This window comes from Nomascus leucogenys, chromosome 3 (genome assembly GCF_006542625.1).
Source record: "Nomascus leucogenys isolate Asia chromosome 3, Asia_NLE_v1, whole genome shotgun sequence".
Classification (NCBI taxonomy): Eukaryota; Metazoa; Chordata; class Mammalia; order Primates; family Hylobatidae; genus Nomascus; species Nomascus leucogenys.
In genome coordinates, this window is record NC_044383.1 from 1398950 (window position 1) to 1412320 (window position 13371).

General features: G+C 60.1%; 1 protein-coding gene across 4 annotated transcripts in view; it reads left to right on the plus strand.

Moving 5' to 3' along the window:
• STK32C (serine/threonine kinase 32C) overlaps positions 1-13371 on the plus strand; it is a 101902-nt gene that overhangs the window by 75794 nt on the left and 12737 nt on the right. For 2 of the 4 annotated variants that reach the window (XM_003275476.4, XM_030805083.1), the window contains exons 3-10: positions 5936-6087; positions 7128-7301; positions 8313-8350; positions 8481-8570; positions 8760-8863; positions 9573-9689; positions 11091-11216; positions 11305-11436. In XM_003275476.4, coding sequence (XP_003275524.1) covers positions 5936-6087; positions 7128-7301; positions 8313-8350; positions 8481-8570; positions 8760-8863; positions 9573-9689; positions 11091-11216; positions 11305-11436 — 933 coding nt within the window. Of the gene's footprint in view, positions 1-5874; positions 6088-7127; positions 7302-8312; positions 8351-8480; positions 8571-8759; positions 8864-9572; positions 9690-11090; positions 11217-11304; positions 11437-13371 lie in introns of all 4 variants that reach the window. The other 2 variants (XM_030805090.1, XM_030805072.1) reach the window with 2 other exon arrangements.

A 13371-nucleotide genomic window follows, 5' to 3' on the forward strand; every position in this document is an offset into this window, starting at 1 on the left:
TGCGCACAGGTCCTAACTCCCACGGCGAGGAGAGCTGGGAGTAGCCAGGCAAGGTGTTAAGAGCCTTGGTCATCCCCAAGTGGGAGAGTCCACGAGGCCACAGGTTCTCAGCCACTCAGAAGCAGCATCTCCAAGCTCCGTTTGAAGATAGCCAAGAATCCCAGACCTCATCAGAATGATCGCTTGTGTGCAAGCACCAGAAAACAGTTTGTCCACAGTGGTTCCACAGCGGCGAGGACTCAGACGGCGCCCCAGTCCATCTGCTCTTCCAGGCCCAGTAAGGTCCAGCCAGCATGAAGCAGCTGAGGGGTGGCAGCTGTTGCCGAAGGGGCCGTCCTGCAGTCGCAGCAACCGCGTGCCTTAGCCCCACGGCGATGTTCTGACTAAACGAGGGCTTTAGGCGGGAGCACAAGCGCCCCTGTGCTTGTGGGCCTGGGAGGTAGCTCCGTCCCCCAGCAAGCCAGTGGGCTGAGTGCCCCTGCCTGGCCACCAACACCTGACAGCCATAGGGCACGGGGGGTTCCCAGCCTCTTGGGACAAAGACCCCCCGCCCCGCCATCTGCAGCGGATGGAACAGGAGCCTCAGTGCCAGGTGGTGCTGTCGCAGCATGGCCCCTCCAGCTGCCGCCCTGGCCCCTCCGTGAGCCTGCCAGTGTCCACCTCTTCCCAAGAGGTTTATGACGTCGTGAGGCATCTTAACTTTATCAGCCATGGCCTAGGAAGCAGCCACTAAGCATCGGGGGAAAACTGAAACCCCAAAACTGCTTCCCACTCACCGCATTAGAATCCTGAGCCCCATCCAGGGAGAGGGGCCTGGGACAAGTGGCCTGTGGGACAAGGCTTCTCAGGGACGTCAAGAGAACAGCTTCAGGGGGGGTCTCAGGAGGGAAGGAGGAGAGTGGGAGGTGGAACTGCTTCTGGAGTGCGTGGGAGCCTGGTTCTGCCTGGGGGACCCCTCTGCCTCCAGTGCCCTCCCCAAAGGCCCCATACGGGGCTGTACCTTATTCAGCTGCTGCGGACACCTCCAGCCCTGTCCTGGGCACTGACTCTCCCGTTTTTGTGGTGCCCGGCATTGATCCCTGGGAGGGAGCCTGCCCTGCCCTGTCCTGCCTTGCTGTCCCCACGTCCCCAGGCTCTGCTTCTCCTTGGGACATCAGAAGCTCCCCCAGGAAGGATTAGGAGGTAGTTTTATTATACCGTTTAGAGGCCTTAGGTACTTGTGGTCAGGCATTTGCTTCTAGGGAACAAAAATTACTTGGAAAGAGAAAGAGCTTGGGTGAATCACTTAAATCCGCAAAATGCATAAACAGCATTTGGTTGAAATGGCAGTCACATGGCTGCAGGTACCGGCCTGTTCCAGGTGGCTCTGTGGCCTCCCCGTCAGTGGCGTTTCATAGGGAACGCCCAGGGCTCCCGAGCCCAGGGTTGGCTTGTTCCTGTTTGTGGTGAGACCTCAAACTCCATTGGGCTTAAGTCGATGATTGGAGGAAGCAGCCGGGAAAGCAGGGACCAGTGTCCTGGAGGAAGCCTTATGAGTCAGACCTGCCTGCCCTCAGCCCCCCAGGCCTGGTCATAAAGGGCCGCCGGTTTCCAGTCTTTTTTGTAAACACTGCTCTGCGTGATCTCGGGTGCTGAGGTCCCTCCAGACAGAGAGACTGCACCAACCCCAGGGCTTTACACCACCGCTCATTGGAGCCTCCTGCATCAGGGGCTCGAGGGAGCCTGCTGGACCCACCCTCTTCTCTGTTGTCTTCACCTAAGAGCACTTTGATGTGATTGACTTAATCAAATCCATTTCAGCGGAAAGCCCCACACCACCCCAAACCACCTTGAACGTGCCTGACGGTCCAGGCCTCGGAGGGCGGGTCCTAGTAATAAGGGGCGGGGCCAGGCTCCCCACCTGCTGGCCTGGGTCAGAAAATGGTGAAGGAGATTAGGGGAAGCGGGCTGCTGGGTTGGCAGGTGCTCGGGTGAGGGCGCAGCGTGAGCCCAGTTGAGGCTGCTGCCTGCAGGCGTGGCTGCGGGTGCTCAAAGCCTGCAGGGTATTATCAGGGACGCGTAGACACAGGAGGCGCGGAGAAAGCGAGTTTCCCACCAGAACCAAGTTCCGTAGCTCGGTGTCTGCAAACAACAGAAGTTTCTCTTGCAGTCCTGGAGATGGGAAGCCTGAGACCTGGCAGGGTGGGTCCTCTGGGTGGCTCCGTGGGAGGACCCGCTGTGCCTTCTCCTGGCGTCTGGTGGCTGCTGGCCACTTGTGGCGTCCTCAGCTTGCCGCCACGTCACTCCATTCCCAGGCTGGCATCTTCACATTGCTGCCTCTGCTCCACCTTCACACTCCCTTGTCCCCATGCCTGCGTCATCTTCTCTTTTCTGTCTTTTATCAGGACGTCTATCATTGGCTTTAGGGCCCATCCCAATTCAGGACCTCCAGATCCTCAACTTAATTACATCTTCAAAGACCTTTATTCCCAATAAGGCCACATGCCGAGGCTCCTGGTGGCTGTCTCTTTTGGAGACACACTCGGGCCTGCTGCAGGAGTTCGAGGCATTTCCCCCAGGGTCTCCAGGGATCAACCATGGCAACTCATCTTGCAGTGCCAGTACCTCGCATGGGGCTGGCACATAGGAAGACTTACAAGCTTTTCTTGAACTGCAGTTGAGCTGAGAACGTTCCAGGACACACAGCCCAAAGACTCGGGAGATCTGGGTGTAACCCTCTGCCTCCCCTGCTCCTCGGGGCAGCTCCTCCCACAGGGCCAGGCCAGGGGCTTGGACTGTGGCCGATGGCTCCACTGTCCAGGGCAGTTTGTTTCCCACGTGGGGTAACAGGCTGGAGGGAAGTGGATCTGCTGCTTTGTTCTGGTGGACAACGGAGCCGTGGGTGTGCGAGGCCAGGCCCTGACTCAAGGCGGCTCTTCTGTCCCTGCTCTCTGGCTGTGGGTGATGGGATGTGTGTGACGGGGAGAACAGGCTTGGGTCACAGGGCCAAGGGACTGGTCCCAGGTGGAGCCCAGGCCACATGCTTGGGAAAGTGGGTGGTCCTGGGTGAGCCTGTCTGGCAGGAGGGCGAGGTCCTGTCTGGAGTAGACACCCGGTCAGTGTCCGCTGCACCTGTGACTGGGCCCAGAGGGCACGGGAAGCCCAGGTGCCCTGTCCCCTGGTGAGTGGGCTGTGGGGGTTGAGCACCCCAAGGGAAGGCGTGTTCTTCCAGAGATTCCCTGTAAGAGCTGAGCTGCATCGTGAGCAGGGGGGACAGAGGTAGCCTGGGGAGGGTCGGGTCGCCTGTGCAGGCAGCTTTCTTGGGCGGTGCACAAGGGACAGAAAGCCTGAGGCTTGGGACCGGCTGAAGACAGCCTTGGGCTGCGGGTGCTGGTGCCGTTCCAGGCAGAGGTGGGCTCTGCAGCCCCCTGCTAGCTACCCCCGCGAGCAGCAAGAGCCCTGGCCCCAGCCAGTGGCCCCAAGCCAGGCTCCTGAGGGGCAGAGGGTGGGGGCTGGAATTTCCACCCTATTTGTCTCACAGCCTGTCTGGTCCCAGCCCCAGGGCAAGAAACAGCCTTTCTGGAGCAGTTTCCAGACTTGCAGTCGCCGCCTTGAGCATGCAGTGGCCGTCTGCAGGAGGCCGCGGGTGCTGGGGCTGGTGCAGGAGAGCACTGTTCCTTCTGCGCCTGTGCAGTGAGGCTGGGGCTTCCGTCCAGAGCACGGGACTCCTCTGCCTCCTGTGGCCGTGTGTGTGGCAGGAAGGCCGTGCTGCTGAGCCACGCGACTCTGCCCTGTTGGCAGTGGGAAGCGGCAGGAGGGGTCCTCGGAACTGAAGTGGGCAGCCGGGGGCTGCTGCAGCTTACGCTCACTGTCATTCTGAAACCCTCAACTGGCTTTCAAAATAACAATTTAAAAAATGGTCATAGGAAATGCAGGAAGTTCAGGAGAAATCCCGCCCAGCCCCGCCCTCCCAAGGTGGCCTCGTTCAAGCTCAGTCTGTCTGTTCTTCTCGGGCTGCCTGCAGCTGCTCCCGCTCCTCGGCGGGTGTGGCCGCGTGTTGAGGAGCCCCCATCAGCACACGTGCCTCGGGGCAGCCCCCAACACAAGGCTCTTCCTGTCCCTCCAGGCTCAGCTTTCCCTTCCCAGCGGGCAGGGAGGTGCTGAGGCCATGCCTGGTGCCAGCTTCCTGGAGAGGCCACACTTAGAGCCCATGGTGCCAGGCCAAGCCACTGTCTCCCGCGCCACAGTGCTGCAGCCGGATCCACCCAGGCCACCGCGTGGCACCATCAGACACGCTTTCCTAGTTTGGGCCAGCCCGGTGCTCTGTGCACAGTGTGACTCCCAGTGGCCCCTTGGAGGAGGGAGGGTCACCGCTTTGCTTCACAAAAGGACTGAGTCTCAGGGAGGGGTCTCTAGTAACAGCCCCGGAGCCAGGATGTGACTGAGACAGGTTCCTCCAGGGCCACACGCTAAGCAGTACAGGAACCTCTGGGGGCAGAATCACGGCCTCCAAAACACCCACGTCCAAATCCCAGAACAAACATGTTACCATTCGTGGCAGAGAGGAATGAAGGTTGCAGATTGAATTAAGGTTGTTAATCATCTGACTGTTTTTCTAGAAACAGGGTCTCGCTCTGTCACCCGGGCTGAGTGCAGTGGTACAGTCATGGCTCACTGCAGCCTCAACCTCTCAGCCTCAAGCAATCCTCCCTTCTCAGTCTCCTGAGTAGCTGGGACTACGGGTGTGTGCCACCACGCTTCCAGGGCATGCAGTCAGGAGGCCGGGGCCATCTGTGGCCCACCCTGAGATCCAGAATCATCCATTTCCTCCAGGCCCCCTGCTGGGCTCCAACTCCTTGAGGACCAAAGAGCAGAGGTTGTGGAAGGCCCTGGAAACTGGTCTGGATTACCTGTCCTGGGAAGGTCTCTCCCAACCTGAGTGGGAGACGGGTTGGCTCTGCTGCTCACAGTTTTGTGCCTTAATTCCATCCTCAATTCTGATTGACATTCCTTGGCCACAAGGGACACCCCCGCTCATTGATGCTTCTCGCCCATTGCCTCACTCTCATCCTCACTGCCAAGCAGTTGGCCGTGTGTTTGCGGTGTCAATGTTGACACCGATGATCCATGCCCGGAGGGTACAGTGCCTGAAGTGCTATGTGGGGACTGGTGCCCCGGAGGGGTCCCGCTGTGGTGGCAGCCGTGGCCCCCAAGCCCCACGCCCGCTCTGTGTGTCTCCTTGCAGGACAGGGTGAGGGGCTTGGCCTCACGGGGTTGAGACGGGAGGCGGGCTCTTGAGTGTGGAGTGATGCGCGTCCAGGGTGAAGCTGCAGCCGTGATTGATGAGGCTTCCTGAGCACAGGGCTCTGTGCTCAGTGGGTTTTCACATTCATTCCCCAGTACCCCTCTGGGCTGGCTGCTCCAAGCCCTGGAAAAGGATGTTGGGGTTTAGGAAGGTGAAACTCCATGCCCAGGTCGTGGCTGGTGAGGGGCGCTCCCCGCACAACCAGCCACTGCGTGGCTCCAACTCACGCCTGGATGCTCTTAGGCTGGACCCTGTCTGTTTGCAGGTAGCGCCTGTTCACAGATGTGTCTTGCTGCAGACTTGAAATGCGGGACTGAGTGTCAGGGAGGGGTCTTCAGTAACAGCCACAGAGCCAGGATGTGACTGAGACAGGTGCCTCCAGGGCCACACGCTAAGCAGTACAGGAACCTCTAGGGGCAGAATCACGGCCTCCAAAACACCCACATCTTAATCCCCAGAACAAATATGTTACCATATGTGGCAGAGAGGAATGCATCTGCCGCGTCTAGGAGGCAGGGGGCTGTGGCGCGTCCCCAGGTGTCCCCTTGTGTCCTGACGATGCGTCCCCAGGCATCCCCATGCATTTCCAGGTGTCCCCACGTGTCCCCAGGCGTCCTCAGGCGTCCTGCCGAACAGCCCTGTGCCCTCCAGGTGTGCATTGTGCAGAAGCGGGACACGGAGAAGATGTACGCCATGAAGTACATGAACAAGCAGCAGTGCATCGAGCGCGACGAGGTCCGCAACGTCTTCCGGGAGCTGGAGATCCTGCAGGAGGTCGAGCACGTCTTCCTGGTGAACCTCTGGTGAGCCTGCCGTGGCCTCGCTAGAAAGATTTGCTGCCCTGAAACTGGGAAGGCACCGGCTGTCCTCTCCCGCCCTTGGTGCTCCCTGGCCCTCGTGCCTCAGAGATGCCCCTGCCACCCACAGGCCCTTTCTACCCCTCCTCATCTGTGCCCCTTCCTGTGCCCCAGGGCTGGCAGGGGTCCAGGTGGCCATGGCATGCTGGGGTTGGTTAATGCGGCGTCTCTTCTGAGCCTGCCGGAAGACCAGGGCTTCCCTACAGTGGAGATGTGCCCCCATGGAGTCTCTGGCACTAGTCAGTGGGGGAGAGTTTATGGACTGAAAAACTCACCACTGTCATCACCATCACCACCATCATTGCCATCACCACCACCATCACCACCGCAACCATCATCACTGTCATCACTGTCACCACCATAATCAACACAATCATTATTGTCACCATCACCACCACCACGACCACAATCACTGTTATCACCACCACCCTCCATCCTCACTACCGTCATCCTCACCATCACCACCACCACGACCACAATCACTGTTATCACCACCACCCTCCATCCTCACCACCGTCACCACCACCACCATCACTGCCATTGTCACCACCATGGATGCTGGTTATTAAATGCCGGCTCTTTGCCTAACACTGTGTCAAGAGTGGTACCTACACGGCCCCATTTTCTTTAACAACCCTCTGGGGCAGATGTCTGTATCCCCATTTTACCGAAGAGGAGGCCAGGTAGCCTGAAGCACCCGGAGCTGGCACTGTAGCTCTGCTCTGCATTTGCCACTCCCAGGTGCCTCTGGCCCCAGCTGGGCCACCTCCAGCACAGGGTGGTGTGTCTTTCCCCAGGATCTGGGCTCAGAGCAGCTCTGGGCTGGGGTGCAATCAGTGCCTTGGGCAGGCCCCTCCTCCTGGGAATGCCTGGTGGCTGATGCTGGGCTGGGGCTGTGGTCCTTAGGGGGAGTGTGTCAGCTGTGGGAGCAGCCATGACCGGCTCCCCAGCTGTGTGCACGACAGGCCCTCCGTTGGTGCCCTCAGGTACTCCTTCCAGGATGAGGAGGACATGTTCATGGTCGTGGACCTGCTTCTGGGCGGGGACCTGCGCTACCACCTGCAGCAGAACGTGCAGTTCTCCGAGGACACGGTGAGGCTGTACATCTGCGAGATGGCGCTGGCTCTCGACTACCTGCGCGGCCAGCACATCATCCACAGGTGTGTGCGTGGCAGACGGCGCAGGTACCTGCTGAGGTGGGTGGGGCGGAAGCGGCCTTAGGTCAGGCTGCCGGCAGGGCGTCCGCACTCCCGTGGGGTGGGTCCAGCTCCTCTGCCCCGCCCTTGCCTGAGTGCCTGCCCCCAGCTGTGGCACTTGCGCTGACCAGGTCAGCCCCATAGCTGTGTGCCTGGTGTCCATCTAGGGGGACCTCGTCCCAGCATCCCCAGCTGAGAATGGGCACGGAGGGCTGTTAGCCCTGGTGGCCAGACCACCAGGCCGGGTCACAGCAAGTGGCCTTCACCTGGTCCGTTTAACCGAAGGCTCCCGTTTGCCCATCCACCACGTCCCAGGGAATCCAAACTAATTTTAACATTAGCTTAAAGCAGATGAAATTAGGAAGCAGAGCTGGTGTGATGGTTCTGAAAATAAAATTTAAAAGAAGAAAATAGGAAGCAGATTATGAAGGAAGTAAAATTGGGAAACAGAAATTAGGCTGAAATTCCGCAGCTATGGAACAAAATGAAAATATCTGTGAGGTGTATTTTAAAGTCGAATGGACTGGTGTTTGCATTTCTGCTTTTGGGGACTCGGATATCTGGTTATGACCTAGGCACCAGTCACTGAGCACTGGCTGTGTGCCTGGAAAAGTCGGGGCAAAGCGAGAGCCGAGGCGGCTTGGTCTCCTAGAGGCCGAGTCGTGGAGGGGGAGCGCAGACCCTGCCAGCAATTGCTCTCGTCGTCTGGGGCTCCAGGCCCCCTCCCACCGTCTGGTGCCAGGTGTGTGCTGCTGTCCAGATGCCACAAGGAACGAAGTGGCTGACTTCATCGCCTCTGCCCCCACTCAGGGCCGTGAGGTCCTAGCATCATCCAAGGATCGAGTCAAGCTCTCAGGCCTCTGCCTCGAGTGGGTGGGCGGGGCGTCCTGGGGACTCCAGGGATTGTGACAGAGATTCCAAGGCAGAAACAAGGCAGATTTCCCAACTCACCTTCCCACTTTGTGCCCTTTCTAGAGATGTCAAGCCTGACAACATTCTCCTGGATGAGAGAGGTGTGTGGGGCCGGGTGTGGGCAGCCCGGGTGGGTGGTGGCAGGGATGGGCCTGTCGGGGGAGGAGGATCCTGCACGCAAGGATGTGTCTCTGGTCCTGGGACAGCCACACCTGACCCCTCTCTGCGCAGGACATGCACACCTGACCGACTTCAACATCGCCACCATCATCAAGGACGGGGAGCGGGCGACGGCGTTAGCGGGCACGAAGCCGTACATGGGTGAGCCCGAGCTGGGGTTCCAGATGGGAGCCGGCTTCCTCCAGGTGGGAAGGACAAGGCCTCGGTGGCTTCTCTGTCCCACCCTGGAGGCAGCCTGGTCTTGGGGTGTGGCCTCAAGGTGCCGGCCCTGTGTCCGTGGGTCCGGGCTGTGACCCCTGACAGCTGTTGTTCCTTCTTTCTGTCGGAAAGCTCCGGAGATCTTCCACTCTTTTATCAACGGCGGGACTGGCTACTCCTTCGAGGTGGACTGGTGGTCAGTGGGGGTGATGGCCTATGAGCTGCTTCGAGGATGGGTATGGACCCCCTGCAGCCCCCGGGCTTGGCCGCCAGGCCCCCGCTATCTGCCCCCACCAGTGCCGGGGAGGGGGTGGCTGTCCCCAGTGCCCAGGTGCACAGGGATGTCTCCACTCTGTCTGAGGAGTCATGCTTTTAGCAGAGTGTGCAGTTGGTGATGGAATGCCTGAGCAGGAGGAGGAAGGACAGATTCACTGTGGTTTCCCGGGGCCGCTGCTGGGGCCTGCAAGCCAGCCTCTGTGGGGGTGGACAAGGCTGAGAACTGGCCAGCAGGGCTGCTGCCTTGGAACTTTCCACAAAAAGTTTCTTTTGGGGCCCTGTGCTCTCACCCTTGTGGCCACGGCGAGGCCAGTCCTGGAGACCGGGAGGCTGGGGGTCCTTTTGCGGACCATACCCCTCAGCCCTGCACAGGACCCCACCTCTAAGGAAGCCATCTCCCTCCTGGCCCTCTGGGGCTGATCTGTCTGGACCCAGGCCCCCCGGGATCCCAGCCAGATGGGCGCAGCAGCCATGGTGCAGGACCCAGGCACAAGCTTTATCTAACCCAGGCTCCTCCGCTGCAGATGGAGGCCAGGCTGTGCTCAGAGCTGTGCCTGCACTTGGGGTGGGGGGAGGGGTCCTCTTAGGGCGATGGCACGTGTGTCTGGCATTGTTCTGGGTGTCCTGGGGGCCAGGAGGACCTGCCCAGCACTGCCTCCCTGTCTCCAGAGGCCCTATGACATCCACTCCAGCAACGCCGTCGAGTCCCTGGTGCAGCTGTTCAGCACCGTGAGCGTCCAGTATGTCCCCACATGGTCCAAGGAGATGGTGGCCTTGCTGCGGAAGGTGAGCCCCCATCCCTGAGCCTCCTCACCCACCGAGCACCCACCCCACTCCCTCATTCACCTGCGGCTCGGGGCACCCCCTCCAGTGCACACTTAGTGCCGCTTCCTGGCAGGCACAGGTCCGTTCACTGCACCCTGTGGGGGCCTTCGCAGATGGCAGCCCCAAGCCCCAGGAAGCGAGCTGGTGGCAGGCTCTGTGGCCCTCTCATGGCGAGCCCTACCAGGTCACTGGTGTCCTGGTGATCCCCTGAGCTGCGTCCCCAGGCACCCTCACAGCAGGCTTGTGCACCCGCCCTGCCGGTCACCACGGAGGAGCCCTGAGCCAGGTCCCCTTGTCCCACATATTGGAAGGAGGGTGTGGGATGGGGGGGTTCAAGTCCATGCTATCCCCGGGACCCTTTGCCCCAGTGCCTCCTGTGGAAGGTGGGCAGCCATTGCCCACTGCAAATGCCTCTCAGGGGACATCAGCCTGGTAGGGACACGGGCAGGGGTGTGGCCATCAGTAGTGCCTCCCATTTGTGATCTGGGGCTAAGCTGGGGCTGTGCCTTCACTGGGCTGCACAGCTCCCCGTTCAGAGCCTCGCATTAACACCATAGGGGGTTCGGAGTCAGAGCCAGGCCCAGGCAGGACAGGGAGGGGAGTGAGTGTGCCACACGGTCCCGGCTGCCTCCCGGCTCCCATGTCTCAGGCAGGTGGGGCCTCCTGCCCTGGAATTGTAGCCAAGCAGCCTAAAGCCTTAGGGAGGCCTTGCCTGCCGGGGCCTCTCCCCAGCCCCGAGAGCCTCTTAACTCTGCTGTAGCCACACGAAGCTCGGCCACACCTGCCCAGGTGGCTCACAAGGTGGCACTGGGCTAGAGAGGGCCTGCGTGGGCACTGGGGATGACCCACACGTCCAAGCCCAAGCCTGGGAAACCTCGCACGGGGTCTGGGTCTGCGGCATTTTCCCTGGAAAGGCGGGAGGTGCCAGCGCTGGGATGCTGCTTCCCAGGCCACGCATGGCTGCCCCAGGATCATCTGGCCTGTGGAGGTCCCATGCGGTGAAGGAAGTGGCTCTGGGATGGTTACTGTGAGGCCAGCCACGTGCGGAGTGTTAGCTGCTAGCCAGGCCTCCGCTGCCACCTCCTGGCAAAGCCCAGCAGAGCCTTCCCTGCAGATCCCTCTGCTGTCCTCTGGCGCCAGGGGTTTGGGTAGCAGCACTCAGAACAGGCGTCCCTTGGGCCACATGCTGAGCCAGCCACGGTGCTTTGTTTGACGTCGGCCGTTGGCCCCACCCCACCCTCCTGAATTCCGAACCTCAGGCCTGGCGGGACCCTCCTCAGGGTGCCCTGGCCTGGGGGTGGCGGGCTATTCCTTGCTGAGGGGCCGTGGGCCCTGGGCCCTCTGACTCATGCCTGGTTGCAGCTCCTCACTGTGAACCCCGAGCACCGGCTCTCCAGCCTCCAGGACGTGCAGGCAGCCCCGGCGCTGGCCGGCGTGCTGTGGGACCACCTGAGCGAGAAGAGGGTGGAGCCGGGCTTCGTGCCCAACGTAAGCCTGTGGGCGGCTCAGGTGGGGGGCCCTGGGGATGGACATGGCGTCATCCACGGGCCGGGGCTCAGCACCCATCCCTCTGTAGAAAGGCCGTCTGCACTGCGACCCCACCTTTGAGCTGGAGGAGATGATCCTGGAGTCCAGGCCCCTGCACAAGAAGAAGAAGCGCCTGGCTAAGAACAAGTCCCGGGACAACAGCAGGGACAGCTCCCAGTCCGTGAGTGCCGGGGCAGGCTCAGGGCGCGGCAGTGGGCTGGGCTTGGGGCTCCTCTCCACCACCGAGCAGGGCGTGCAGGGACCCCTGGCAGCCCACACATCTCGGAAGTCCAGCAGACCGTTTCCTGAAGTCCTGAGAAGGCCAGAGACCTCCCTTCTGCCTTTCCCAGCCCCCACCTCGCTCCTTATGAAGCAGGTGGGCAGGGACAACCAGGGCTGGGGTTATGAGTGCACGGGGATGGCCGTGTGAAGCCTTCATGCTTGCCCAGGTGTGCTGGTGTTGGTTGTGTGTGCGGGGACAGCCATGTGAAGCCCTCACACTCGCCCAGGTGTGCTGGCTTTGGTTGTGTGTGCAGGGATGGCCACGTGAAGCCCTCACACTCGCCCAGGTGTGTCAACATCAGTTGTGTGTGTGGGGACGGCCATGTGAAGCCCTCACACTCACCTAGGTGTGTCGGTGTCAGTTATGTGTGTAGGGATGGCCACGTGAAGCCCTCACACTTGCCCAGGTGTGTTGGTGTCCGTTGTGTGTGCGGGGTCAGCCACGTGAAGCCCTCACACTCGCCCAGGTGCGTTAATGTCAGTTATGAGTGTGTGCAGGGATGGCCACCTGAAGCCCTCACACTCGCCCAGGTGCGTCGGCATCAGGTATGTGTGCCGGGACAGCCATGTGAAACCCTCACACTCGCCCAGGTGTGCTGGCTTTGGTTGTGTGTGCGGGGACAGCCACGTGAAGCCCTCACACTCCCCCAGGCATGCTGGTATTCTGGGGCTGCCAGGACAGGTAACCACGAATCAGGTGGATGAAGAACAGCAGTGCATCTCTCTGAGACGGATCTGAGTCGTAACGAAACGGTCTCCTGCACAGCTGGCTGTGCGTGAACTACTCTGTCTCCTGCAGCTCCCCCGTCTTGATAATTGGCTCTGTCTAGGCAGCGGGTAAGGTGAACCCCTTGGGCAGTTACGTGATGATCTCATAGTTTCTGTAAACCAGAAGTCCAGGCATGGTGCAGCTCTGTTCCCTGCTTCCGGGTCTCACCAGAGTGTGAGCTAACATTGACTGAGGTCGTGGCCTCGTCAGGTGCAGCTCTGTTCCCTGCTTCCGGGTCTCACCAGAGTGTGAGCTAATACTGTCTGAGGTTGTGGTCTTATCAGGGATTTGATGGGTGCTGTGGCTGAAATGTTTCCCCTAAAACTCATGTTGGAATTTGCTTCCTATTGTGGTGGTGGTAGAGATGGGACTTTGGGGGGCTGATGGGGCCATGTAGGTTCTTCCAGCATGGGTGGGGTTAATGCTGTTGTAGAAGGGTGACTTCAGCCCTCTTTTGAGTCCTTGATCCTCTGCCATATGAGGACGTGGTGTTCCCAATGTGGATTTGGTTCGTGTTCCGTGGCCATGTGAGGACGTGGTGTTCCCAATGTGGACGTACGTGGTTCGTGTTCTGTGGACATGTGAGGATGTGGTGTTCCCAATGTGGACATACGTGGTTTGTGTTCCGTGGCCATGTGAGGACGTGGTGTTCCCAATGTGGACATACGTGGTTTGTGTTCTGTGGCCACGTGAGGACGTGGTGTTCCCAATGTGGACATGGTTCGTGTTCCGTGGCCACGTGAGGACGTGGTGTTCCCAATGTGGACGTGGTTCGTCTTCCGTGGCCATGTGAGGACATGGTGTTCCCAATGTGGACGTGGTTCGTGTTCCGTGTGAACATGATAGTCACAATAGAGCATCAACAAGCTCCCTTTTAATCAGCAGATTTAAAAAGAAATGTGTTGTCTTATGTTTTGGAGGCCTGAGTCCAAAGTTAAGATGTCAGCAAAGCCGTGCCCCCTCTGAAGGCTCTCCAGGGAGGAAAACCAGTCCTTGCCCCTCTACTCTCCGGTAGAGGCTGCCTTGGCCTAGACGCATCCCCCCAGCCCCTGCTTTCGCTGCCAC